This window comes from Equus caballus, chromosome 10 (assembly GCF_041296265.1).
Source record: "Equus caballus isolate H_3958 breed thoroughbred chromosome 10, TB-T2T, whole genome shotgun sequence".
Taxonomy (NCBI): domain Eukaryota; kingdom Metazoa; phylum Chordata; class Mammalia; order Perissodactyla; family Equidae; genus Equus; species Equus caballus.
Window position 1 is genome coordinate 15,594,926 of NC_091693.1, and position 27,869 is coordinate 15,622,794.

General features: G+C 44.7%; 2 protein-coding genes across 5 annotated transcripts in view; both read right to left on the bottom strand.

The window, feature by feature from the left end:
• The window catches only part of ZNF112 (zinc finger protein 112), a 92,593-nt gene extending 76,935 nt beyond the window's left edge, over positions 1-15,658 (bottom strand). Inside the window, exons 1-4 of one of the 2 annotated variants that reach the window (XM_070224559.1) lie at positions 15,519-15,658; positions 6,107-6,233; positions 5,215-5,310; positions 1,164-3,803 (exon numbers count right to left, since the gene is read on the bottom strand). In XM_070224559.1, coding sequence (XP_070080660.1) covers positions 1,645-3,803; positions 5,215-5,310; positions 6,107-6,140 — 2,289 coding nt within the window. In that variant the 5' untranslated portion in view covers positions 6,141-6,233; positions 15,519-15,658 and the 3' untranslated portion in view covers positions 1,164-1,644. Of the gene's footprint in view, positions 1-1,163; positions 3,804-5,214; positions 5,311-6,106; positions 6,234-15,518 lie in introns of those variants that run through there. The other variant, XM_070224558.1, reaches the window with a different exon arrangement.
• The window catches only part of ZNF180 (zinc finger protein 180), a 29,887-nt gene continuing 13,414 nt past the window's right edge, over positions 11,397-27,869 (bottom strand). The window contains exons 4-5 of one of the 3 annotated variants that reach the window (XM_070224602.1): positions 24,503-24,629; positions 11,397-15,715 (exon numbers count right to left, since the gene is read on the bottom strand). In XM_070224602.1, the coding sequence (XP_070080703.1) occupies positions 15,678-15,715; positions 24,503-24,629 (165 nt within the window). In that variant the 3' untranslated portion in view covers positions 11,397-15,677. Of the gene's footprint in view, positions 15,716-18,638; positions 23,113-24,502; positions 24,630-27,869 lie in introns of those variants that run through there. The other 2 variants (XM_014741939.3, XM_070224603.1) reach the window with 2 other exon arrangements.

Genomic DNA, 27,869 nt, shown 5'->3' on the forward strand with positions numbered 1-27,869 from the left:
TTTTTAGACAGAAAACGAGTCTCTCCATCTGCTAGGTTCACTTTTCAATTGCACAGCTAAAAATTCCAACAGTTACAAATGTGTGTATACAATGGAAAATGTCTCCTTTCACATCTCAAGTCCCCAAGTCTACTCTGAGTATGTGTGTGCAGTAATGCACCGCGTAACGACTGTTCTGTCAACGACAGACCACACAGATGATGGTGGCCCCAAACGGTTAGTATCATAGAGCCTGGGTGTGTGGTGGGGTGTACCATCTAGGTTTCTCTAAGTACACTCTATGGTGTTCGCACAATGAAATCGCTTGATGACACTTCTCAGAACGTGTCCCCATCATTAAGTGATGCATGATTGTATATGCTGATACACGTCTCTGCACACGTATTTGTTCCTCCGCACAAATGAGACATCATATTGTGCATCTTGGTTCTTTTTAGGTTAACAATCAGTCAAGGCGTTTTGACCCAGGTCCTGGGTCCCTGAGAATCTTCTGATGTGTATGAGACACTCAGAGCTCAGGAGTTGAAGTAGGGGGTGTGGGCGGAGTCTCACTTCTTCACCCCCTCCTCTCCTAGCCGCTCTCAAAGACAGGCAGTGAGCTCCGGGGTTCATGAGACAGTACCATCAGTTTGTTCACCACCTAAGACCTAATGACCTCCTGGAGAACAGGGTCTGTCCCGTCAGCAGACCACTGCAGCACAGCACCTGTGCCAACCTCGTCCCACTCAGCGGTTAAGTGCACACGTTCCGGTTTGGCCAACCGGGGTTTGCCAGTTCGGATCCCAGGTGCGGACACGGCACTGCTTGGCAAGCCATGCTGTGGTAGGTGTCCCACATATAAAAAGTAGAGGAAGATGGGCATAGATGTTAGCTCAGGGCCAGTCTTCCTCAAAAAAAAAAAGACGTAAGTTCTTTCCAAATTAAATGTAAATTAAATGCAAGGCCAATTAAACCCCAATCAGATTTTGTTTTTAAAACCTGAGAAAATGAGAGATTCTTATAATTTAGCACAACTTCTCTCTGAGAGCAGTTTACCTCTACGAGAGAAAGCACAACCACAAAAACACGATGAAAACATGATGGCGACCCGTTACCCAGACCCGCCCTGAGAAAGCCTTTCCTTGTAACTGCTCCTGACCTTCTAAAAGTGACTGGCCTCCATGAACATTATCATCTTTTAGTTTTTATAAAAACTACCTTCTCAAAGATTCCTACAATATTGGCTTTAGTCAGGTGACACTATTTTCCTATGGTTGTCCCATTTGTAGGTATTTCTCCCCGACAAGGAATCCGTGTCCATAACCTGCTCCTTCGAAACATTCTCACTACTCGTATTATTTGTAAAGCTCCATTCTAGGCCAGCTCGGACAAGCGCGATGATTTTTACTGAAGCCACCCGCACGTCGTATCTTTAAGGACTATTCTGCAGTGCTACAGACTCTCGAGGCCCGAAGTTTGTGACTAAGTGAGTTCCCTATTTATGAAACTTCCAGATGTTCCCTTCTGTCGCACGCAGACTAGGAGAACGTTGGCCTCGCTTGCAGCCCTGGCTGCACGAGACGTTCTTAACGTTTTTCTCCCGTGTTAGCTCTCAGACAACTACAAAGCTCTGCGTTCTAATGGGAGACCTCAGCTAGCACCTACTTATTTACAAGGTTTCTTGCTTAAATGCGCCCTCTGATGATTCCGCAGCCCTGAGCTATAACTGAAGCCTTTCCCACACTCCAAACACTGGTAGGGCTTCTCGCCAGTGTGGACCCTCTGATGACCTTGAAGGTAGGAGTTCTGACTGTAGCCCTTCCCACACACGTCACACCTATACGGCTTCTCTCTGGTGTGCACTCTCTTATGACTCAGGAGCCCCGAGCCGTATTGGAAGCTCTTTCCACACTCGTAACACGTGTAGGGTTTCTCCCCTGTGTGCAGTCTCTGGTGGGTGCGCAGATTGGAGCCATAGCTGAACCCCTTGCCGCACTGCTCACACGCGTAGGGCTTCTTGCCCGTGTGGACTCGCTGATGCTTGTGAAGACTTGAGGTGCACCTGAAACCCTTCCCACACTCTTTGCATCTGTAGGGTTTCTCGCCTGTGTGCACCCTCTGATGGATGAGAAGCCCGGAACTGTAGCTGAAGCCTTTGCCACACTCGGCACATTTATAAGGTTTCTCTCTGGTGTGGACCCTCTGATGGATGAGGAGGTCGGAGCTGTAAATAAAGCCCTTCCCGCACACGTCGCAGATGTAGGGCCTCTCTCCCATGTGGACCCTCTGGTGACTGTGAAGGTCTGAGTTCCGCCGGAAGCCCTTCCCACACTCGACGCATTTATAGGGTTTCTCTCCCGTGTGGACCCTCTGGTGGATGTGGAGGTCGGAGCTCCGGCCGAAGCCCTTCCTGCACTCGCATTTGTAGGGTTTCTCTCCCGTGTGCAGCCTCTGATGCGTGAGCAGCCCTGAGCTGTAACTGAAACTCTTACCGCATGCGGCACATTCGTAGAGATGCTGCCCCATGTGGACTCTCCAGTGAGCCTGCAGGTACGAGCTGTGACTGAAACCTTTGTCGCACTTGTCACATGGGTAGGGTTTCTCCCCGGCATGCGTCTTCTGACGGCTGCTGAGGTGAGAGCTGCAAGTGAAGCCCTTCCCGCAGTTGACGCAGCTGTAGGGCCTCTCCCCCGGGGGGACGTGCCGATGCTTGTGGAGTGCAGACTTGGCGTAGAAACCTTTGCCGCACTCGCCGCACGTGTAGGGCTTCTCCCCCGTGTGCAGCTGCTGGCGCACCTGCAGCACCGAGCTGTAGCTGAAGCCTTTCCCACACTCGCTGCATTGGTACGGCTTCTCTCTGGTGTGGACCCTCTGATGGACGAGGAGGTTGGAGCTTCGACCAAAAGCCTTCCCACACTCCTCACATTTGTAGGGTTTCGTTCCCGTGTGCACTCCCTGATGAATGAGAAGAACGGATCTATACCTGAAGGCCCTCCCACACACGTCGCATCTGTAGGGCATCTCCCCCGCGTGGGGCCGGGGATGGCTGTGACCATGTGTGTTCTGCCTCAATCCCCGAACACACTCGTGACTCTGAAAGGATTTCTCTCCTGGAGGAGTTCTTTGATGTCTCTCGAGATGGGCAGTCTGCCAGAAACCCTGAGCAAACTCACGATACTTAGAGAGTTTCTCTTTCAAGGGCACTCTGGGGTGAGTGGGAAGGTCTGACTTGTCCCTGAAGCCACTTCCACATTCATTTCTTTTAAAGCCATTCTCTCCAAGGTGAGGGTGAGGAAGTATTGACTTTTTCACGCAGTCTGTTCGGCATTTATCGCAATTACACGGTTTCTCTCTTGCAGGTACTCTGTGGTCACCATGACAACGTGATATCCAGCTGAAGCCATAACCATCCCCATCACGTTTACATTTGGCATCTTCCATGTTGAGTTTTTTACATCTTTCATGAACATTCCATGGCTCACTCGCAAAGGCTTTCATCCAAGATTCTTGAAGGGAGACCAGTCTTACTGCTTTGCAGGACGGAAACTCTTCATTTTCTAAATCGATGGGCCCCTCCCCTTTAACACCACCCACCATATTTTCAATCTGGGAATCTCGGGTAGGGGGTCCTTCCCAGCCTTGACAGAGAGAAGCATCTTCCAAGAACCGGAAACCTCTCCCTTGAAGGTTCACTCTACGGTCTTGACTCCCAGTTAATTCATCAGCCGCCTGCTCCCAGATTTTCCAGCAGAGGAGCTCTCTGTAGGGAAGGGATGTTAATTCCTTTTCTTGAATATTCTCCAAATCCTTTGCATTCCTGTCTCCTGTGGGGTTAAAGACAACTCATGAGAACAAGAACAGGATCGCCTCAGGGCTATCAAGCTTTCCAACCTGGGCCAATGACGGCCTAGAGAAAAATTCAGCTTCAGGCACCCTAACCAGCATAGCACTTATTTTTATGTCTGAAAAAATGAAGAGGCTCCTATTAATAAGCTTTGAAGCTTGGGGCCAGCCCGGTGGCGTGGCGGTTAAGTTTGTGCGCTCCACTTCGGCAGCCTGGGCTTCACAGGTTCAGATCCCGGGCACAGACCTACACGTGGCTCATCAAGCCATGCTGTGGTGGCGTCCCACATACAAAACAGAGGAAGATGGGCACCAATGTCAGCTCAGGGCCAGTCCTCCTCACACAAAAAAATGAGCTTTGAAGTTAAATGTTAATATGATCCTATTAGTAATGAACTGTGTCTCATACAGCTGCCAAGCAAAAAAGAAATTCTGAACAGATTTTTACAGAGAAAATTCGCTTCTCCACTTATTAATGCTGTTGTTGCTAATAACCATAATCATATCATAATCATATGTAACACTATTACAACACTTCCTATGCACCAATGATGGACACATATTAACTGACTTAACCCTCAGGATAACACTGAGGTAGGAGCCGTGATTATCTTCATTTTACGATGAAGAAACCAGGTCACGGAGAGGGTAAGTAACGAGCTGAGTCCGCCCGCCATGCTGTGAGGAAGTGGGGAGCGGGCACTCATACAGAGAAGTCTGGCTGTAGAGCTCAGCCTTCATGCTCTCCCCACGCGGCCTCCCAGAGCAGGTCTAATTCTAGGCATGTGTGAGCTGGGCTTGTGGAGGGCACACAGCACCGCCTGCCCCACGTGCATCAGCTGGGTCTGCAGCTTCCCTGAGCATATTAAACAGGGATCCAGGTGACACTGATAAGGCACAGAGACATGAAAGTGCAACTTGTCCCCATTACCGACTGCAAACCACCAGACTGGCATATTTACTACATAGTTCCAGATGATTTTAAGAACTTGTCCACGCTTTCTGAAATTCTCTGTGGGCTCTTTTGACCTTCGGGGGCCGAGGTGATGGAACCTGTTTACAAGCAGGGCCTTGGAGGCTAACAGAGTTAAGTGAGAAGTCCATCAGAGCACTCTCAATCTTCTGGAACAGTCTCTCTGCCACCGGCTTGTCTCATACTGCCTGGGAGGAGAGTCCAGAGACCCCTCACTCACTCTGGCTATGTCCTTCTCTGAAAAGCACAGAGGAACCATGCAAAGGGGAGGACTGAGAAATAGAAATGAGGTTGCAGACCAAGCAGCTACCACGGTACCAGGAGTGCCCACGGGCAAGAGCGAGGGTGAGAACTGGGCCTCCGTGTGCCAGCTCCACCCCCCACTGCCCAGCCGGGACTTGAGGCTCCACGGTTCCCACCTGGATGTGCACCTCTTGGAGCTTCTCTCTCGGTCACCCAGGTCTCTCTGTCTTGTTCCAAATGGGATATCTTACCAGGTTTGAAAGGTGGTTGCCCTGAAAATGCAAGAAATGCAAGACTTAGGCTCATTTTTGAGGTGCAAAAAATTATCTGAAAATGTTGGGGACAGCCCGGTGGTGTAGCGGTTAAGTTTGTGTGCTCCACTTTGGTGGCCTGGGGTTCTTGGATTTGGATCCCAGGCACGGACCTACACACTGCTCTTCAAGCCATGCTGTAGCAGGTGTCCCACACATAAAGTAGAGGAAGATGGGCAAAGATGTTAGCTCGGGTCTAGTCTTCCTCAGCAAAAGAGGAGGATTGGCAACAGACGATAGCTCAGGGCCAGTCTTCCTCAAAACAAACAAACAAACAAAAGAATAAATAATGTGAAATGGTAGCCCTAATCTCATGACCTTCAGGCCTCTGAAGGATCAACAAGGAAAGATGTGGGATCAGCCAAATGAAATATAGCAGTTCTATAAAAAAAGTCTAGGGGGCCAGCCTAGTGGCATAGTGGTTAAGTTCATGTGCTCTGCTTTGGCGGCCCAGGGTTCACGGGTCAGATCCCAGGCACAAACCTACACACTGTTCATCAAGCCACGCTGTGGTGGCATCCCACATACAAAATAGAGGAAGACTGGCACAGATGTTAGCTCAGGGCCAATCTTCCTCACCAAAAAAAAAAAAAAAACAAACAAAAAAACCAACAACAAAAAACAACCCAAAAACAACCAAAAAAACCACACCAACAAAAACTCAGTTTAACTTGTGTACAAAGACAAAAAATCCTCATTCTGGGGAAGAAGAACACTCCAATAAGTTAAGTTTCAATTAACCAGAGGTTCCCCTCACCCACAGAGAGCAGGTTCCAGAAGTTCTCCAGCATCACGTCCCGGTACAGCTGCCTCTGGGCGGCGTCCAGCAGCCCCAGCTCCTCCTCCGTGAAGGCCACAGCCACGTCCTCGAAGGTCACCGACTCCTAGAATGGGAAGCACCATCAACACAAACACTCACTGGCTGAACCGCACGTTTGCTATAATCTACTTGGCGTCACTAAGAAAAGTAGAGAAGAAAGCAGGCTGGTGTTCTGTTTGGTGAGTCCGATCAAGTTTTATTAAAGTTTGGTGCCAAGAATTTCGACTCTAACCAACTCATCTTCCATGGGTATGCAGAGTAAAGCAAGCCACATCCTTGGGGCGGGCCCGGTGGCGCAGCGGTTAAGTGCGCACATCCTGCTTCTTGGCTGCCCGGGGTTCGCTGGTTCGGATCCCGGGTGCAGACATGGCACCACCTGGCAAGCCGTGCTGTGGTAGGCATCCCACATATAAAGTAGAGGAAGATGGGCACGGATGTTAGCTCAGGGCCAGTCTTCCTCAGCAAAAAGAGGAGGATTGGCAGTAGTTAGCTCAGGGCTAATCTTCCTCAAAAAAAAAAAAACAAAAAGCAACATCCTTTGCTCAGGGGGAGCAGTTCTGAGGGGAACTTCCTAGACCTGGCAGGGCTGAATCACAGGGCCCGCACATGTCACAGCCTGACTCTAACTTGCAGGTTGCCGATTCTTCCTCCAAAAAGACCGTGACAACTTCCAGTCCCAACAGCGCCTGATTTTCAAGGGCCCACGTCCGCACACACCCAAAACCACCTCTGCTGCCTCCGTGACTGTTGTTCACCAGCCATCCCCTCACGCTTCCACCAGCAGTTGGGCAAATCTGCCCCCTTACTGCCCCAGCTGCCACCCCCTCCACAGCCACACCCTTCCCGGGGTCCGGGTCAGGTGTGGACAGACGCAACCACCGCGTGTGTGTGCAGCCATCTCCCCACCCAGGGGAGACTGCTGACACAGGGGTCCAAACTGCAGGGGCACATCATACTGTGTCAGCCCGAGGGACGCAGCGTGGCCCGAGCTTTTCAGCGAATTGCTCCGGTCCAGTGAGAAAAAACCAGCAGTTACAGGTTCTGAAATACAGCGATTGACTATATTCCGATGTCACCACTGTCTTCACTGAGACCGGGACATGCCTCCTTGTGAGGGAGACAACTGCACGTGAGCACTTTCAGAATGACACTTTACCTTCAGCCTGTCCCTGGAAGGACCTGTGACAAGGTGTCACAAGGTAAGACTGAGCTGTGGTTCCACAGCTATTTCAGTTTTAAAAAAAATTCACGGATATATTTTTAATAAGAAGGCAGGCAAGGTAGGTATAGTAAGGCTGAGTGCATGCGTGTCAACGTATTACTCATTCCAGAAATGTCCAGGACCTACAAAACAGTATTAAGCAGCAGGAATGAGAGAGAGAAGCCAGAAAGAGCCAGCCCCGCCGTCCTGGGGCTCGTGCTGGCGGTCCCCAGGACCAGCCCCAAGTTCTGCGACTCGCCAGGAGGACGCACAGGAGTCAGCACGCACACTCGCAGCCAAGACTTACTATGGTTAAAAAAACACCAGCAGAGGGAACAGGCACATGGAGTGAAGGCCAGGGGTGGCCCGGTGTGCGGCTGCAAGAAATCTCAGCCATGAGCAAACCCACGCGCTGAGCCCCATGAGTCCTAGCAAATTTCCCAACACAGGGGTGGTCTCGGGGACCCCCTGGCCCAGAGGTCAAGGAATTTGGCCAAGGTCACCCAGTTCGTAGGAGAAAGAGCTGGAACCGGAGCACACAGAGCCCAGCTCCGGAGCCACCGCTTTAACAACTGCCCTACGAAAGCCAAGAGGCGTGCCAGCAGGGCACCAGACAATGAGAAGACGCACAGGAGGTATTATGAACAGCTTATGTTTACAGCAACCTTACTAGAAGGTAGGCGCTAGGCTAAGCGTTTTTATACGACTTGTCTCATTTAATTCTCACAGAACTCACAGGAAGTGAGAACTTTCCGGACTGTTGGAAATGCTCTATTATCTATTATCAGTAACTACTCACAAGGTCGTCACTATTGCTATCGCCATTTCACAGATGAGAAACGGGGTCTCAGAGAAGTGACTATCATTTGTCCACCTACTAAGCACAGAGTCAGGACTGAACTCGGGCAGCCTGACTGACCAGGCTCTAACCACTCGGCTATCCTGCCACCCAAATGAGATCAGGACTACAGATCAGAGGAACCCATATTCCCATTTTGGAGAAGGAGCGCCACCCGCAGAGCCCATTTCCCAGCAGGATCCTAGATCAATCCCCAGACCAGAAGCAGGGGGATGGGGAGAAAGCTTGGGTCAGCTTGGCAATCAATTAAATGGATGTGGGCCAGGCACGAACTCCCAAATCTTTATATCCAGCCCTGCCTCCCATACTGAATCCCACCACATCCACCCACCATCTGGATGTCTACAGGGAGCGGGAACCAAAAGCAGCCGGATGAGAAGTGAGTCTTTCCTCCCGAGCAGCCCTCTCCCACCTCCCCCGGGTGGGTCAACAGAAGTACCATCCACCTTAGTGTCATCCCTGAGCCTTCCCTTGTCCTCACTGCTCACATCTCGCTCATAACAAAGGCTGCTAACTATTATTCCGAAACACACTTCAAATCCCTCCACTTCTCCCCATCTCTACTTCCCTCTCTCTGGTCCAGCTCCGCAGCAACTTCCGCTTGGCTGGCTGCAGACACTCTCTCTCAGTTCCCCTGCCCGGGTCCCTCACAACACGTGACAGCAACTGTCTTGTTCTTAAGACGTTGACTACCTGCCTCCCGCTCCTGGAATGTCAGCCCCGTGGGGGCAGGGGCGCGACCTGTTTAGTTCTGATACGTCACCAGAGCTTTGAGTGACGGATGGCCCACAGCAGGGGTGCGACACATACTGGCTGAGTGAACAAACGAAAGAAAATGGGGACAGACCAACGACCCCACAAATGACTGAAAGAAGTCGGTCGCAGATGTACCGCGAAAAAGAACACCTGCTCGGGAGAACACGAGAACTAAGTCCAGCCACATTTTAACTCTAACGTTATTCTTTTTCATAATTTTAAATTTCAAAAGTATGTGTTTGGCATAAATTCTAAAACAATGCAGAAGATGTGCGAGTAACCCAGGGGACCAGAGGACAGAATGCAGGAACAGATCACACGAAAGATGACTCGATTGTTATCTTTCTCTCTCTCTGTATATATAACACATGTGCATGTTTTACATCTATCTATATACATATATAAATAAATATATAATGAGAAGGATGGTATTTCAGGTGACTTTCAAATGAATAGCATTGTCCTATTGGCCATCCACCTTGAAGAAAATGAAGTTAAACGTTGACCTTACGTTACCTACAAAAATAAATTACAGTCATATTAGAGATGAAAAAATGTTAATGTAAATACTGAAAATAATTTTAGGTGCTTTTCTGATTAAGCTTAGGATGGGTAAGGCCTTTTGGAACTAGATATGAAGCCGGATTTTCAAAAGGGAGCTAACAAATCATTTAACTATACGAAAATTCTAAACTTCTTTACGGTCAAGTTGCCATTCACAAAGTTTGAGAGAAAATAACTGTGACACTTTTGACAGGAGAGTTAACAGCCCCGCCATTGAAAGAACTCCTAGAAACTCAAAAAGAAATGAAGTAATGAAAAAAGGGGCAAAAGCATTTCATAAGCAATTCACAGACGAGAAAATACAAAGTCAGCCAATAAACATACGGGAAGGTGCCCCTCGTGCTTACTATGCAGGGAATGGCAAAATGAAGTGGGAGATCTCTGCCACACAGCGTCCCCCATCACATCAGCAAAAACATTCAGTATTTGATAAATCCTTGGAGTTGAAGGAGTGTGGAAACAGTATGAATTGCTATGATTTTCTCTCAAATGGTCCAGCAATGATATATTAAAGTATTTTTAAAGAAGCGCATTCTTTTCAGCCCAGCAGTACTTAGAAATCTGTACTATAGAATTTAAAGATCAAAGCACAGAAGATAAGGACATAAGTATTTGTGTGTACGAAAGGAGATTTACCACTCTACTGTTGGGAGTGCTAAAACTGGTAGTAATCTGGATTGAATATTATATAGTAGTGGAATATGGACTACATGTAAAACATGCATGTTTCCATTTCTGTTTAAAAAAGGGAGCAGCAATGAGATATCACCTCATGCCCATCAGAATGCCTGTTACTAAAAAGACAAGAAACAACAAGCGCTGTAGAGGGTGTGGAGAGAAGGGAACTCTCACACACTGCTGGTGGGAGTGCAAACTGGTGCAGCCACTGTGGAAAACAGCATGGAGATTCCTCAAAAAATTAAAAATAGAACCGTACGATCCAGCTATTCCACTTCTGAGTGTTTATTCAAAGAACACAAAAACACTAATTAAAAAAGATACATGCACCCCTGTGTTCACTGCAGCATTATTCACAATGGCCAAGACTTGGAAGCAACCTAAGTGCCCACGGACAGATGAATGGATAAAGAAGATGTGGTATATATACACAATGGAATACTACTCAGCCATAAAAAAAGACAAAATTGGCCCATTCACAGCTACGTGGATGGACCTCGAGAGTATTATGTTAAGCGAAATAAGCCAGTCAGAGAAAGATGAACTCTATATGACTCCACTCATAGGTGGAAGTTAGTATATTGACAAGGAGATCTGATCGGTGGTTACCAGCGAAAAGGGGGGGTGGGGGGAGGGCACAAAGGGGGAAGTGGTGTACCCACAACATGACTAACAAAAATGTACAACTGAAATCTCACAAGGTTGTAATCTATCATAACATTAATTAAAAAAAAACAAACAAAAAAAGTAAAGGCTCAGGGATTGGCCCAAGAGAATTACATTTCATCCTTGTTCTCCATTCATTTATTAGGTTAACAAACACTGTATTATAACCAATATTACGTTATATATTTATGTATGTACATTAATATAACCAATATTCTCATTATCACAATGACCTTTTCTTGAGGCTTCTTATACATTCTCTCATTTTTCTCCAATGGAACCTGTTTGTCTCCCAAACAGGTGGTGAGCCAGGTGGTCCTACTCTGGGATTCCACAGTGACCAGAGCTTATCTCTATCACAGAACTTAACTCATGGGATTTCAAGCGCTTGCTTTAGTTTCCTCCGAAACTAGACTGTGGTGGCCTTAAAGGCAGGCATTCGATTCATCTTTGTGTCCAAGGTGAAAAGCATCATACCCAACAGTGTAGGCAAACAAAAACTATTATTTGAATAAACGATTTAATAATTGAATACATACATATATACATATTTTACTATTACAAAGAATAAGGCTTGTGCAATATATCAAGCGTACAGAATTGAGTAGGACATAGACCTGGTCGTCTGGAGTTTAAGCTTCTATAGCGGGGAGAAACTCTTCAGGAAACTGTTTGTTTCTTTTATGAGATGATCAGTCAGGCGCAGCCAGAAAAGGAGACAGGAAAGAGGCTCAGGGAAACCTGCGAGTTTACCAAGCTCACAGGTCCTAGAGACAGGTGACACAGCATGCCACTCAGGGCCACATGGGAAAGACACTAGGGTGGTCAGGAGGCAGAAGACGGGAATGAGGGGTAAGCTTAGGCTCTGGCCCTTACTGAGGTTTCCATGGGAAAGGCAAGGCAGGGCAGGATAAACATCTTAGGAGTGGCTGGTTTGAATAATTTCAGTGGACTTTGGGCTATAGTGGTGGCCTCTACTTGCCTAGCCCTTGGCCTTGGGATGGTGAAGGCAGCGGAATATTGCCTCCTGCGGTGCACAGGCCAGATAGAGGAGCATTGGTTAGTTTGCATATCATGCTCCAGGCTGGACCCTTTGCCATCTCTAAGAATTGGCTGGCCCAGGCAGGGGCAGGTTCTCCCAGACAGAACAGAAAGGTTTTTTAAGATGTCAAAACATCATAATATCCAGAAAATTCAAATTATTTATAATGCAGAAATAATGACAGGGCTTCTGAGAAATCCCACAACAAAATATTAGAAAAGGTTCTGTGAGAGTAAACAGGAGTTCATTTTTATAGTATTTTGGAAAGATCATTAATTATTCAATTATTTAGAAAGAAAGTTAATATTTACATTTAACATGGAAGAAGGAGTATGACTTTTTCAGTTGGAGGATGGGGAATAAGTAATTATCAGTAGAAGGAATTGCAAAAGCAAACTTTCCTCCTGGGTTTACTCAGGAAACTCAAAGAAACTGGCCAGGCTGACATGCAGAACACAGTTGTGACTGACGGATGATGAAGTCGGAAGGAGTTGGGGGAAGATGGCAAAGATGCTTTCCTTTTCATAACTAAGAGTTAAAACTGGCCCTCAGTCAACACTATATTTAAGAGAAAATATTCTAAGCTTACTAAGTAAAACTGCAGTTAATTGAAGTATTCTTATTAATGTAATTATCAAATAACAGTTTTGTAAAAGTTATGGCCAATGCACTAAGACATGAAACAGCAATAAAAAGTACCTAACAGAAAGGAAGAGACAAAGTAATGTTTATTTAAGTTAGGCCTTTTTGCTTATCAGCAACAAAACTAGAAGTGGTTGAAACAAAGGAAATTCATTATTGCACAACTAAAACCCAGATACGATTTTCTGTGCATCAGCTCTGCCTACAGAGTGGGTTTTCTTATGGTCCCAAGATGGCAACAACTGTTTCAAGCATTACGCACTGAAAAGTCAACATTCATAGCGAAAAATGTGGGGAAATTCCTACTTTGCATATTTTTAAAGACGCTCTCTTCATCAGAGATCCTCTCATGTCTATTTGCCAGATTTGCATTGCAAGTCCTTACGTAGCAAACAAAACAGAGCCATCGTGATAGGCTTAAACCACTAAATATCTACGCTTCTGGTATGGGGACAGCCTCTCTTGGAACATTTGGCCACATGGAAGAGGCGGAAGACCTGAACCAAACTGATATTCTATTGCGAAGTAAGAAGGAGCCTGATGGATGTTGGCTTGGTAATTTACCCGCATACCTCATCTCATTGTACTTCACGTTATTAAGCTTCACAGATACTGTTTTTCACAAGAGCCTCCCCCAGCAAAAAGATTACAACTTGCTGAAGACCCAGATGGTAAGCATTTTTTTTTTAGCAACAACGTATTTTTTAATTATGTACATTGTGTTTTTAGACATAATGTTCTTGTACACTTAACAGACTACGGGATAGTGTAATCATAACTTTCATATGCACTGGGAAACTGAAAGATTCGTGTGACTCACTTTATTTTGATATTTGCTTTATTGCAGTGATCTGGAACCGAACCTGCAACATCTCCGAGGTATGCCTCTATGTTCCAGAGCTTATTTCTGTCCCTCTGTGTAAAGATTTGTTTCTGTAAATCGCTGAACCCCCCTGACAAGGCAGATTCCATCTATGTCCCATATCTTAAGACCCCAAAACTTTATAGTTCAGGGAGCTCCCTTGTCATAAGCGCTGGTGGTTCAGGGAGGTCATGAGCAAGGTTAGTACCTCATCTCCTCATCATTTCCTAGAGGCCCCAAGATTTGCCTCCAAGGACATGTGACATTTATCCTGTAAAGTAACAGAAGCCCCAGACTTGAAATAGCAACAGAAAAAGAGAATGACAGTTTTCTTGAAGTATAAACAAGGAGTGACATGGGTTACAAGGTTATAAGATGTCAGAGAAGTAGATAACCACTTGGAGCCTTGTAAGCCATGGAAAGTAATTTGTGACTTTCCCTAAGATCACGATGGGAAACCACTGAGGTGTTTTAACCAAGAAATTATTTGTATTATATCAGCAATCTCTTGCCATTTCTTGAGAATGGAAAAAATCAACTAAAAAATGTTAGAATTAAGGAAATACATAAGTAAAGAGGCTGTATACAAAATAATTTACCAAAAAAATCAATAACTGACAAATAAGGTATTTTATAAAACACATTTAAAATTTCCTTCACATTAGCATCAAAAAAATGTAACAAAACAAAATAAAACCCCATATATTAGGGAGTGTTTACCTACAAGTAACAGACATTTGACTTCTCCTGGTTTAAACAGTAATGCCATTTACTTACTTCACAAGAATTCTAGATGAAGAAAATTTCAAGGTTTTTTCCCCCAGTGGACGTCTTCCAGAAGCCAAGTTCTTTATAACATTTTGCCACAGAAACCTCAGTGCATTAGCTTTGTCCTTATGCCACCACATCTTTATAAATGTCTGACCCAATTTCTGCCATCTTATTCATATTGCACACAGGTACCAAGAGGAAGAATTTGGGATAGCGTGTGCTCACATCCTCTTCCATTTTATCAGGAAAAACACTTTTCTAAGACCTCTTCACTGCCTTTCATATATAATTGACCAGAACTTGGCCAAACTTCCAAGAAGGCTGAAAAAAGCTGGGTATAACCAAAGGACACCATTATTGCAGGTGGAAACTATTGTGCAAATAGACTATTTTTATCAAAGATGTCCATATGCAAGAAAGATTAGGATAATGGGAGAGTACTTACATGACTAGACTTTAAAACATAAATTAAAAAGGAAACAAATAAGATTACAGGTTGGAAGGCATAGATGATTAAAAGATTATTCCAAGTAAATTTTCAAATTAAGACCACAGGGATCCATGAGTGACGGGCAGTGAAAAATTGGAAAATTGGGCAGGAGGATCAAAACATTATTTTGAGTCCCAATATGGGATTAGTGCACCATCCAGAAGAAAATGTTGGGGTATCGTGAGATTTTAAGCAGAAAAATAATACGACCAGTGGGAAAGATCAAATTGTAGGAGGGTAATTGGGATCCATGGTTCTATCATTGGCATTTATTGGGGTCGTATTAGAGATGAGTGATAGGAATTTGAACTAACACATTGGCAGTGGATGTGGAGTAGAAAAGAGGAATGAAGAGTTTTGTAATCTTTCCCTTGAGTTTAGCAAAGCGTTTTACTCATTGAAATTATTCAATAAACTTATTGGTTGAATTAATACAATAAGGACATCACCTTGAAAAGGGATGTATAAGAAGGACTATTTTCATCGTGAGAAGAAGCAAAAAAAATAAGTTCCTTTCCATGTGCTAAAAGATAAATGATAGTGTCATCCTTGTCCTTGTAACACAAAATATACATAAAACAAGCATCGTTAGAATGTTCTTTGTTGTCTCTCAAGCTTCCTTCCTCCCCCTGCCTCTCATGAAAAGTGTGCTCATGCGTCTACGCCCCCACAGCCTGGCCATGTATTTCGTGAGGGGTTCATGCTACCCTCATCTTCAGAGTTTGATTTTATTTGTCTGATGGTAATCTCATAGCCTTTGCCCACGATGGCTCCAGGAGTTTGAAGGAAAGATTAAAAAAAGTAAAAGGAGCTTTTACTTTTATCAGTAAAATGATATCTCCATCCGCCGCTTGGGTTGAAGGATACGAGGAGCAGAGGATTCCTACAAAATGCCTTCCTTGCTCTTCTGGGAAAGTTACAGGAAGCCTTTCTCTCCCAGTTCAAATGGGAATGATGAAGCTGCAGGCCACGTTGTATCACCATGAGGGGAAGAGGCCACAAAATGAAGCATCTCCTGGGGACAGCAAAGCAGAGAGATGAAGTGAAAGACCTCAAGGATGTTGTTTAACCAACGCACCAACCAAACAGCAAAAGCCACTCCAAACGTGGAGCGAGGTTTTCTGATAATTGTGGGTAAAGGCATTTGTTCTAACAGAGAAATGGACAATGCCAACCTGGATGTGGTCTCTGTAATATCCTTGTAGATTTGTATCTGAAAATCATGTCAGAGGTTGACAGTATTTTCTGTACTTTTTTTCTTTTTGAGGAAGATTAGCCCTGAGCTAACATCTGCTGCCAATCCTCCTCTTTCTGCTGAGGAAGACTGGCCCTGAGCTCATATCCATACCCATCTTCCTCTACTTTATATGTGGGACACCTACCACAGCACGGCTTGCCAAGCAGTGTCTTGTCTGCACCCGGGATCCGAACCGGCGAATCCTGGGCCACTGAGAAGCAGACAGTGCAAACTTAACCGCTGTGCCACCGGGTGGCCCCAATGGGCAGTAGGTATTTTCGGTGATAACAAATGTGATCGTGATTATGTCATGGGAATAAGCACGAATCACCAAATGTGAAACCCGGAATGTGTGCATCTGTTTTCTCAGATATGGAACACAGTGTGGAGTGCCCAGCCCTCAGGACACAAACACTGAAAGAGATCACTGCCTCCCCCAAATCGTGACCTTCCTGGCCTTTGCAGACATGTTAGGGATGGTGCTGGCCTGCAACACTCTTTCCTCGTCTGTACTCACAGCTGTGATTCTCAGGATCTTTGTGAAACACCAAGAAACTCCCTTTGTCAAGGCCAATAACCAAGCACTCAGCCACATTCTGCTCAGTTTTCATTCTCTGCTTCTTTTTTCTATTTTCAATTTTTTTTTTTTTTTTTTTTTTTTACTTTTTAAACTTTTAAATTGAAAACTAAGATACAAATACATACAATAGGCCAGGCCTACATGGGGTCAGGATCATCAACATCACCATCTCCCACCTGCACATCTTGTCCCACTGGCAGGTCTTCAGGGGCAATGACACGCATGGAGCTGTCATCTCCAATGCTAACACAGCCTTCTCCTGGAATGCCTCCTGAAGGACCCACCTGAGGCCAATCTTGAGAAGGTGCCACTCTTTTCAGAAATATGTCCATGGTGGTTGGCTTGGTTTGTTTGTTTCATCACAGATTTGCTTGTGGCTGATAATGCACCATGAACATGCCTCTCTATTAACAAAAACCTTCCAGTGTTGGGCTCCATGTTTTCAGACTTTTCCAGGAACTTGTTGAGGTCTGTGAAACTTCTGCTAAACCCTTCCCTGTGCATTTTCTTGGGGGTTCTTCTTTTCCTTCTCCTGGAGTTTCCTTTTCTCTTCCCTCTTCCTTAGCTATGCATTCCTGTTCCAGTTCCAACAACTCCTCATTAGTCAATTCCTCAGGAACCACCTCTAGGAGCTCCTTAGTGTCATCCTCATCCACACCCAGGGTAAGTTGTTTGCCCTCTCAACCACAGCCTCCTCATCCTTAGCAAATCCTTCTAAGTCAAGGACAAACCTCTTGAGTGCCTTCTTCCAGATGCCACTCATACACTCCTTGGTGACATCATCCTGAGCCCAAGCAAGGTTCTTGATGCAGTCACAGATGTTGTCATCCTTCCAGAAGTGCATCAGTGTCTTTCTCAGTTGCAGCAGCAGCCTGGGCAAACATGCTGCTCAGGCTGTAGGCCTTAAAAGCTGCCATAACTCCTTGATCCAGTGACTGGATCACAGAGGTGGTGTTTGGAGGGAGAAACACCACTTTGATATTGGGATGAAGACCACCAATAAAAGGAGAATGTCCAGGAACATTATCAACAATAAGGAAAATCTTGAAAGGCATATTATTTGGCAAACAGTACTTCCCCATTTCACTGGCATAGCAATTCAGGAGGGCATCTTGGAAGAGGAGCTGGGTCATCCATGACCTCTTATTGCTCCTGTAACATTGTGTGCTTATTGATATGCTCGAAGGCCCTGGGGTTCTCACTGTGTCAGATCACAAAGGGTTCTAATTTGTAGCCTGCAATATTGCCCCCAAGCAAGACTGTTATCCTGTCGTTAAAAGCCTTGAAACCTGGCACTGACTTGGCCTCCTTATGGATGAAAGCCCTTTCAGGCATCTGTTCCCAGAATACGGAGTTCCATCCATTTTGAATATTTACTCTGGCAAGTAACTCTCCTCCACAATCGGTTTTACTAGAATTCCAAAAATTCTTCAGCTGCCTTCCCGTCAGAACTTGCAGACTCATGACTCACTTTCACACTATGTAATGAATAACCATCCTGGAATTGTTTAAACCATCCAGAGATAGCAAATTCGACATTGTAGTCAGGTCTAGCCTTGTCTTTCAACATCGCAAACAAACCTTTTGCTTTGGCCGTGATGGTCATGGTGCTGAGAGGGATACGCTCCTGTGTCTGGCCTTCAGTCCAGGTCATTAGAAGTTTCTCCACGTCTGACATAGGCCCTTCTCAAATCTGTATTAGTCTCACTGCCTTCAATGAAGCAGATCCTTTAACAGCTTCTGTCGCTTTGTTCTTGTTCTTCAAGACTGAAGCTGTGGTGGAATGGGACGTGCCTGACTGGCGAGGAAGAACCATCACTGATTTTCCTCCTTCGTGGTCCATAATCACTTTTAATTTCATTTCCAGGTCAATCACTTGATACGGCCTCTTACCGGCGACCTTAGTGGTGGGTTTTGTACGCTTAGGGGCCATGATGAACAAAACAACATGAGACTAAACCAAGCACAAGAGGAAATGATACAGTCGAGACATATGGTAAACACAAGATGTATGAGGCTGCTGCTGGCATGACACAGCATCCTATTTCATGGTGAACTTTTTTATTTATAAGTAGAAAAAGCACGCTCTAAAATAATGATAAAAAGTATAGGAAACACATAAGCCAGTAACACAGTCATTTATTACCAAGTATTTTCAAGTACTGTACATAATTCTAAGTGCTATGCTTTTATATAACTGGCAGTGCAGTGTTTATTTACATCAGCATCACCACCAACCCACAAGCAATGTGTTGTGCTATGACATTACAATAGAACATCACTAAGCAACAGGAATCTTTCAGCTCCATTATAATCTTACGGGACTGCCATCATATATGCAGTCTGTTGTTGACCGAAATGTTATGTGGCGTGTGACTGTACTTAAAAACATTTCGGTCACCTTTCACTTATTTCTAATTTTATGCGATTATGGTGAAAGAAATTTGGCCTGTAAAAAATCTCTATAAAATTTTTCTATGGCAAGGCACAACTTTAATTTTGTGAATTTTACACACACAAGAAATTTTTATGCAAGGGACATATGTCATTACATATATGTCATACATATGTCATTAAAATCAAGTTACTAATTCCTTTTTAACCCTAAATTTTAGGTTCGGAAGTTTACATATTTTTGGCTGTCACTTTAACTTCTCTTCATTTTTGGTTGACCATTTTTTAATTTAAAGAATACCATGTCAACTATTTCTCAATAAAACTGTGGGGGTGGGGGGAGAGAATGCCTCTCCTACAAAAGGAAATTATTAAGCAGATGATAGAAATCAACATTTTTATTTACTGAATCTATCTTCAAAACATCTGGCAACCATAAATCACCACCTAGAAACTCATATAACACTGATGACTTAGTGCGCACAGATGATCCACATTTTCAACCTGGCCAGAAACACACACACACAATTACTTACACTCACTTCAAAAATTGTTTGCAGTTTTACCAAGTGCACATTTTCAACGAAGTACTTTTAACATTTATTGAAGAGCTCTCAATAAATCACTTCCCAAACCTGAAATCTTCAGAGCCTTCCTTCATAGCCCCGTTGGCTTTATTCTCATTTGTACAATGGTGGCTCCTGCCTAAAAAGTAAGAGTCAACACACCCGGGGAAGATCATCCACTTGGACCCAGAACTGGACACTGGTTGTATCTAAAACTTTGGGGAAAAGGAGCCTTTTCAGGTCCCGTTGCTAAATTAGGATTTTTCACAATTTTATGTCCTCCCCATAAGGCAACATATGGAAAACCCTTGCTGTTTCTCCCTCAGGACCTTCATGGACTGAAGATGCTCTTGGGATGGGGAGCCAGTCCTCCAGCCATTGACACTTATTCCCCCAGACCTCCAGTCATGGCCAGGTGTGCTGCACTCTCTGGCTTAATCCTCACAGAGACGGCTCCACTTAGGGTCATCTCGTGGGGACATAGTTTTACTAAGGGAAACCCTTATCAAATGTCACTTTAGCTTTCTCTCTCCTTCTCTCTCTCTTTCTATCCTCTCCTCTTATTTTTCATTAACGCTCTGGGATCAGAGGTTTCAGGTCCGTGAAAATCCACAAGATTAGAATTCAGGATTTAGGGACAAAGACTAGAAAAATATGTAAACTAAATCTAAAAAAATCAGTAGCTTTCAATCTCGCCTCTCCAAAAACATTCTTGCAAGGTCAATTTAGGTGATGAGCACTTCGCCAGGGGAGTGATTGCCACTCAGAACTCACATTAGGGAATATATCCCAGAACAAAAAAGACAATACTACGTGAGAGGAGAAAAAATCCCTCAAAGATAGAACTCCTTTATACTGTTCTGTATATATGAAGAAAATGCCCACTGTACTGCCCATGCATTCTGAATCCCATACAGAACCCTTTCTGGCCTAAACTTCCAGGTCCACATTCCTAGGCAAATATTTTATTTTCAATGGAGACTATCCCTGGGCTCTAAGTCCTACAGATGACCTGCTTGTGCTGATCCAAACAGCAATCTCAGAGTGCTGAGGAATCTTTGCTATCTGGCCACCCAGTCCTTCCTAAAAGGTTAGACAAAAGAGATGAAAAACTCTGTTTTTGTGTATCTGTGTCTTTGACTCATTTTTACTCATCAAATCTTTTATTATAGCAAAATAGCATAGAATCCAAAAAAGAGAAAACCAGGCACAAACTTAAAAATCAAACGAATACACCCAGAATTCCTTTCGATCCTGATCCATACACAAATATCTTACCACAGTGGTTCTAGAAATGAATGTTGTATTTTCTTGTCCTGTATTTTTCACTTCATACCTTAGCCATTTTCCTAATTTTTATAAAATCTTCACAATAAGAGAAAGTGCTGTATGAAACAGATTACAAAGCAGCTACTGGGGAAATTGCGTGGTAAAATGATACACAGAAATACTGTTTTCCAGCATAAGTGCTATTAACTACAACCCTCTCAACAAGAAGCCCACCCGTGCTGGCCGTCTCATCAACTCTTTATTGGAAAAGAACCCTACTTCACTCACACTCATTCCACAGCATATTGCCCACTTAATGGCAATTCTCCCAGATTTGGGTCTGAGTGTTTTCTGCAAGGAAAAGTGCCAATACCTACTACTTTTGTGGAAATACGTCATAAGGGCTAAGTTTGATTTTGAATACGGAATTGCTAAGTAAAATATGTGATTCATCGTTTCCATTCCTTTCTTCTCCAGAACAAATTTCCAGATACACAATAATAGAGGATGAACTGAAAGCTTTTCCACACACGCTGTTCTTACACCAGCTCTTCCCAACAAATGGATTCCCCTGAAAGAAAGAAGAAAAAAGGAAAGAAAAGAAACTTCGGTGGCAAGGTTTCCAAACTAGCTACATTCATAGGGTCTCTCTTCTGTATGAGTTGCCTGATGCCTAATAAGTTTAGAGCTGTTAATAAAAGCTTTCCCACAATGACCACACGTGAAGGGTTTCTCTCCAGTATGAGTCCTTTGATGGACAATGAGCCGAGCACTCAAGCTGAACGTTTTCCCGCACTGATTACACTCGTAGGGTTTCTCTCCAGTGTGAGTTCTCTGATGCTGAGTAAGGCACGAGCTCTGCCTGAAGGATTTCCCACACTGACCGCACTCGTACGGCTTCTCTCCAGTGTGAGTCCTCTGATGCACGACCAGAACGTAACTCTGGCTGAAGGACTTCCCACACTGATTACACTCGTAGGGTTTTTCTCCAGTGTGCGTTCTCTGGTGCATGACGAGGTGAGAACTGCGGTTGAAAGATTTCCCACACTCGCTACATTCGTAGGGCTTCTCTCCAGTGTGAGTTCTTTGATGGGCAACCAGCTGAGAGCTCCAGCTGAAGGATTTCCCACACTGATTGCATTCGAAGGGCTTTTCTCCTGTGTGGGTTCTCTGATGGGCGACAAGTTTATAACTCTGACTGAAGGACTTTCCACACTGATGGCACTCGTAGGGTTTTTCTCCAGTATGAATTCTCTGATGCGCAATAAGTTTATAGCTCTGAATAAAGGATTTCCCACACTGATTGCATTCATAGGGCTTCTCTCCAGTATGAGTTCTCTGATGGGCGATAAGCTTGTAGCTCTGCCTAAATGACTTTCCACACTGACTGCATTCGTAAGGCTTCTCTCCAGTATGGGTTCGCTGATGCACGACAAGGACATAGCTCTGGCTAAAGGATTTCCCACACTGATTACATCTATAAGGTTTCTCTCCAGTATGAGTTCTCTGGTGGGAAACGAGGTGAGAGCTCCGGCTGAAGGATTTCCCACATTCGTTACACTCATAGGGTTTCTCCCCTGTGTGAGTCCTCTGATGGGCAATGAGATGAGAGCTCCAGCTGAAGGATTTCCCACATTGGTTACATTCAAAGGGTTTCTCTTCAGAATGATTTCTCACGTTTTGGGCAAGGGATGAACTCTGGGAGGTTTTACTAAATTTGCACTGACTCTCTTGAACAGAGATTCTCTGTTGTTCATTGTGGGATAGGCTGTGCTTCAAAACGTGCCCACATTCCTTAAAATCAAAGGCTTTTCCTCTTGCACCTATTTTCTCACGTATATTTAGGGGCGTACCAAGGCTAAAAGACTGAATGCTGTCACTAAGTCCATAGGACTTATCTTCCTGTTGAGTTCTTGTAAACTGAATAAGGTGAATGCTCTGAGGTTTTCCGCATCCATTATTCTCAAGCAGTTTCTCACTGTCATCAACCATCTGATGACTGTTGACGAGACAATTATGACGCAACCTGTTAACATGTGAAGCATGTTTATGAAAATGGTTTCTTACGGGTATCATCTGGGGTGGAAGAAGACTGGAATTCAGACCCCCCTTCTCAAGTTCATCACCTTTGCAGACCCTCTCATGAGAAACAGCTTTCCTTTGAGTGAAGGCCCCTTCCTTCAGAAGTCTCTCCTGTTTTTCCTGTTGTTTCTCCAACTGGTCCTTATAATCCTGAACTTCTCCACAGGAAGATAACCAAGGATCATCTCTTGTCAACTCTTCTATCTTCACTCCCTGGGACGGCTCATCATCCAACGTGTTCTGCTCTGAGGTTGATTCTCTTCTTCCAAGGGCGGCTGCCAAGTCTGGAAGAAAGCAAAATGAAACACCCTAGCCAAAAAGTGTCAGACCTGGAATAGAGGAATAAAGCTGACAAGAGAGTATGCAAAACACACGTGGATTAGTTTTCAGTTACCATAACCTGGAAAGAGAAAGCAAAAGGGTGGGAGGAAGCAGAACACAGAGGACCACCACAGCCCAACAGTATAATAGGGCACTAAAATGGGACTGTTTTAATGTTAGTTTTGCTGAATGCATAAGACTTTAGATGCAAAATCAAAATTTCCATATTCCAAAATAAGATCACCTATGCAGAACTACAAAATCTCACAACTTTGCAATCCTTAGCAAAGAAATAAAGGGTCCCCTTTTGCCCTCTTTAGTGCTAAACACAAGTTTACTGAAATAACAGATTAGCGCCTACATTTCTAGGAATTTCTGAAGGCACGAAACTTGCTAGCACAGTCTGTGTCAGTAAGACCTGGGCAAAGTACATTTGGGAACTAGGAAAAACAATGGGGGCACTGTTATCTCAGTTCTCTAACTGCCTTACGGGGAGTCCTGCAACTGCGAGAGAATGGAGGTTAGCTTGGAAGCAGAAGCCTGGGTGGCTACAAGGTCCAGCAATAGAGAGTATCTGGAAAAAGCAGTGATGTACAATCCACTGCAGGGTGGGAGACAGAGGAAAATGCAGCATGCCTTTCAATCAAAATTTCTAGGGGGCCGGCCCTGTGGCCAAGTGGTTAAGTTCATGCACTCCATTTCAGCAGCCCAGGATTTCGCCAGTTTGGATCCTGGGCGAGGACGTGGCACCACTCATCAGGCCATGCTGAGGTGGCGTCCCACATGCCACAACTAGAAGGACCTGCAACTAAGATATACAACTATGTACCAGAGGGGGATTTGGGGAGAAAAAGCAGAAAAAAATAAAATAAAGATTGGCAACAGTTGTTAGCTCAGGAGCCAATCTCAAAAAAAAAAAGAAAAGAGCTCGTTAAAAAAAAAATTTCTTTACTCCCTTCTATGTGTCTGTTTCTCATTTGGATATGTGTGCTGGGGAATTCCTTTTATACTCATCTGCTTGCTCCAACCAAAAGATTAAGTCTGGTTTGAAAAGCTCATAGGGAAAGATACAGGATTTTGGGTGCTGGGCTGGAGAAAAAAAAATAAAATCACTGCAGAATTTGGTCCCAGTCTTAGGCCTTTGGAAACCATGAAGACTGAACAAGCTCCAAGAAGCTGTACCTTTTCTGCCCTACAAATTAAAATTAAATCTTCACTGAGGAATAAAACCCATAAACACAACCTATGTGTGGCCAAGATCATTCAGGCCTCTGAACTCCATAACTTGGAATTGATAGAAATGAGAAGTAATTTCAATATACAGACTTCTATTAAAGGAGACTGTATTCTTACCCCAAGAGACCAGGTCCCTGTGGTTCTCCAGGATCACATCTCTGTCCAGGGTCTTCGGAGCAGGGTTCAAAATGCCCTCGTCCTCCTGCGTGAAGCCCACAGTCACAATCTTGAAGTTCACGCCTTCCTAAAACAGGACACACATTCCCGTTCAGCTGGGCATCCTTTCCCTCCAGTGTTCACAGAGGAGGAAAAGTCTGACACACGGAAAAAGAAAAATCTGATGGCCTGGAAGTTGTCCTAAGATTGCCAGCGTTCAAAGGATTCTAGTCAAAGTGTACAGGTGTCTTCTGGGGGAGCCCCTTTGGGTTTCGGATGCTGGACCTGTTTTTTCAACCCCAAAGAGGAACCCCAGATAAGAACTGATATAAATTGTTTTCCCTCTTGTCCACCTTAAAGAAAATGCCTATGCTGACTTTTGCACTGGTGAAAACGCAATTCCCTCCAAATTCCCAAGCAACTAACAGAACGGTCAGCAAACTTTGTCTGTCAAAGGCCGGAGAGTGAGTATTTTAGGCTTTGCAAGCCATGCAGTCCCCATCACAGCTACTCAGCAATGCTGGTGTAGCAAGAAAGCAGCCACAGAAAATATATGAACAAACGGGCACGGCTGTATTACAATAAAATGGTACTTACAAAAACAGGCAGAGGGCCAAATTGGGCCCACGGGCTTTACTTTGCTGATGCCTGAGAGAGAAGATGAAATGTGGGCCTTAATGAAAGGCAGTGTGAATAGGGTAAGAGCACCAGATGTGGAAGAAAAGAAGCTTGGATTTTCCAACCTATAAAGAGCCTATGTCTGAATTTAAAAAAATATATGTATCTGACAATCAGTCTTTCAATGGTGGGTTTATTCTATTTCTGTTTATTGGGCTTAATCATACCCAAACTCATTGGGTTTTGAGTGAATTAATTGTGACAATATAGGGAAAGCTATATATATTGGCAGACTTTACTAAACAAAAAATAAAGGCTGGCAATTATTACTAGGATTATTAGGTCTGAAAATCCTGAATAATTAACTGACGGCCAACGTAGCCTCCATCCTGAACTCTTCATCTTCAGCTGACAGTTCTATTTTGTCGACACTCAGAGCTGCACCGTGGGGCCTTCAGGAGACACTTTACTGCCATGTAAAGGGGCCTCTCGGCCTGCCTCCTCTAAGCAAGAAAGGACCTGTTTCCCAAGACTATCGGGCAGGAATTCTGATCCAAAAAAGAAGTGCTGAGGGTGATTGTCCTCACCGAAAGGCAGCAAAATGCAGGGAAGGCCCATGCCACTCGCCACTAAAGATTTCTTCAACAGATCAGACGTTCTTACGCTGTGGGTCATGACTAGAACACAGGGTCCCTGAATCCCACGAAACTCCATGCAGAATGCTACAGGACATGCATTTCTCTAAGTTGGGGCCCATAAATTTCACCAAAATCTCAAAGATTTTCATGATTAGCCCAAAACAGGATTCAGAAACATCATCTGCAAACTGCCACCAGTATTGAACACAGATCTAGAGATACTGTTTTCCAGCGTCCAATCCACGCTTCCTTTTCATAAACACTTCCCCCCTTCGCCGATTACTGTAGGTCCCTGTAACATGAGCCTTGTCCAAATGTCAACCAAATGATGCTAGACTAGATGAGCACGTCCCGCTCCACTCCTGGCTCCACGCTCTCAAAGTCCCAGGGACTGCCATCAAAACAGCACATTCTCTTATCATTTGCAGAATGGTCAACTTTGTCACCAGGCTCCATGCACGGGGCAGGGACAAGGTATTTACAGTCTGCAACGGTAACTCCAGGGTTTAGTGCAGGGTGGCTGCATAGTCCATAATAACTACGTCTTTGGTAAATTATTTCAATATGTGAATCAATAGTATCAAGAGACAGTAATATATCAAAATAATCCTGGTCCCAATTCTGATTTAAGCCCTCTCCCCTCACCTGAATCTCACAAGGCCTATCGCAGACCCATTTGAAAAAGTCCTTCCATGCGCGGACACCGGCTCTTCCAGACTCCTGTCTCCACTCGTTCTGTTCTTCCTCTCACCCATGCCAAACTCTGCACTCCCCCAAATTCCTTCCAGAGCCGTCCCACCAGGCCCTCGGGAACTCAAGTTCCGCAATAATGAAATCCCACAGCTTCAGCATCCTTCACCACCTCTACCCTCTGCATCCCTGTGTTAATGGAAACCTATACCTGGCCCCAGGGACCCCCTCCTGCTAAGCCCTCACAGGCTCAGGGCGGTCATGCTCTCCCATCCCAGGGGGCTCAGCACCAAAGGGGGAGCGTGTGCGTCCTCCCAGTTACACTGAAACTCATGCCATTTACCCCACTTCTTGCAGCTTTGTCCTACCAACCTCTCGAACACCACCACCCTCCTCCACTGAAGACTTAAACCCAGGACCTGACCTCTAATTCAAGAACTTGTATTGTTTCATCCTGCATCATCCACGGGATGCACTTGTAGAGTTCTCTCATGACAATATAAAAATAAGTGACTTGAATGAAGCGCTTAACATGTGCCATCAGGTGGTGTGCTAAGAACTATCATCCATTTAATTCTTACAAGGTCCCTGTGAGAAAATACTATTAGTAGCAGCATTTTTCAGATGAAGAATTAGAAGCTTAGAGAAATTAATGCATATGCCTGAGGTCGGTAGCTGAGATGCAACCTCAAGGTTGCCTGACACCAGAGACTGTCTCCAGTCATTGATTCATAGGACTAGCCCAACTCCCAGACCCTAGGATTGTTCTTCAGCGCCTCACTCTTAGGGTGAGACCCCAGAGGGTCTTGGAATCACTGTAAAGTACTCCAACTCTTAAGTCACACATACAGAACTGCCCACTCTTCGATTATATCAGATTATTATATTATTATTTTTGGTGAGGAAGATTGGCCCTGAGCTAACATCTGTGCCAATCTTCCTCTATTTTATATGTGGGACGCCACCACAGCGTGGCTTGCTGGGTAGTGTGTAGGTCCGCAACCGAGATCTGAACCCATGAACCCTGGGCTGTCAAAGTAGAGTGCGCAAACTTAACCACTATGCCACTGGGCTGGCCCTGGATTATTACCGTTTTTGATTACAACATCAGATTATTACTATTTATTACAACACCAGACTGCTCCACCTTTCTTGCTCAGTTATTCACTTTGCCCTTCTTCTTCAACAGTTTGGGGCCACTATTCTACTCAAACGTCTGCTATTATCAACTCCTGATCTATATTCTTTCCTTTCTAGTTAGTGTTCTCTTTATCTCTTCCATCTTAATTATTCAGCTTACAGTCCATAGATAATTCATTTTAATCTATTTGACATACGCAAAAATTCTCTCTCTAATACTACCTTGACCTACGGGGCTTCCA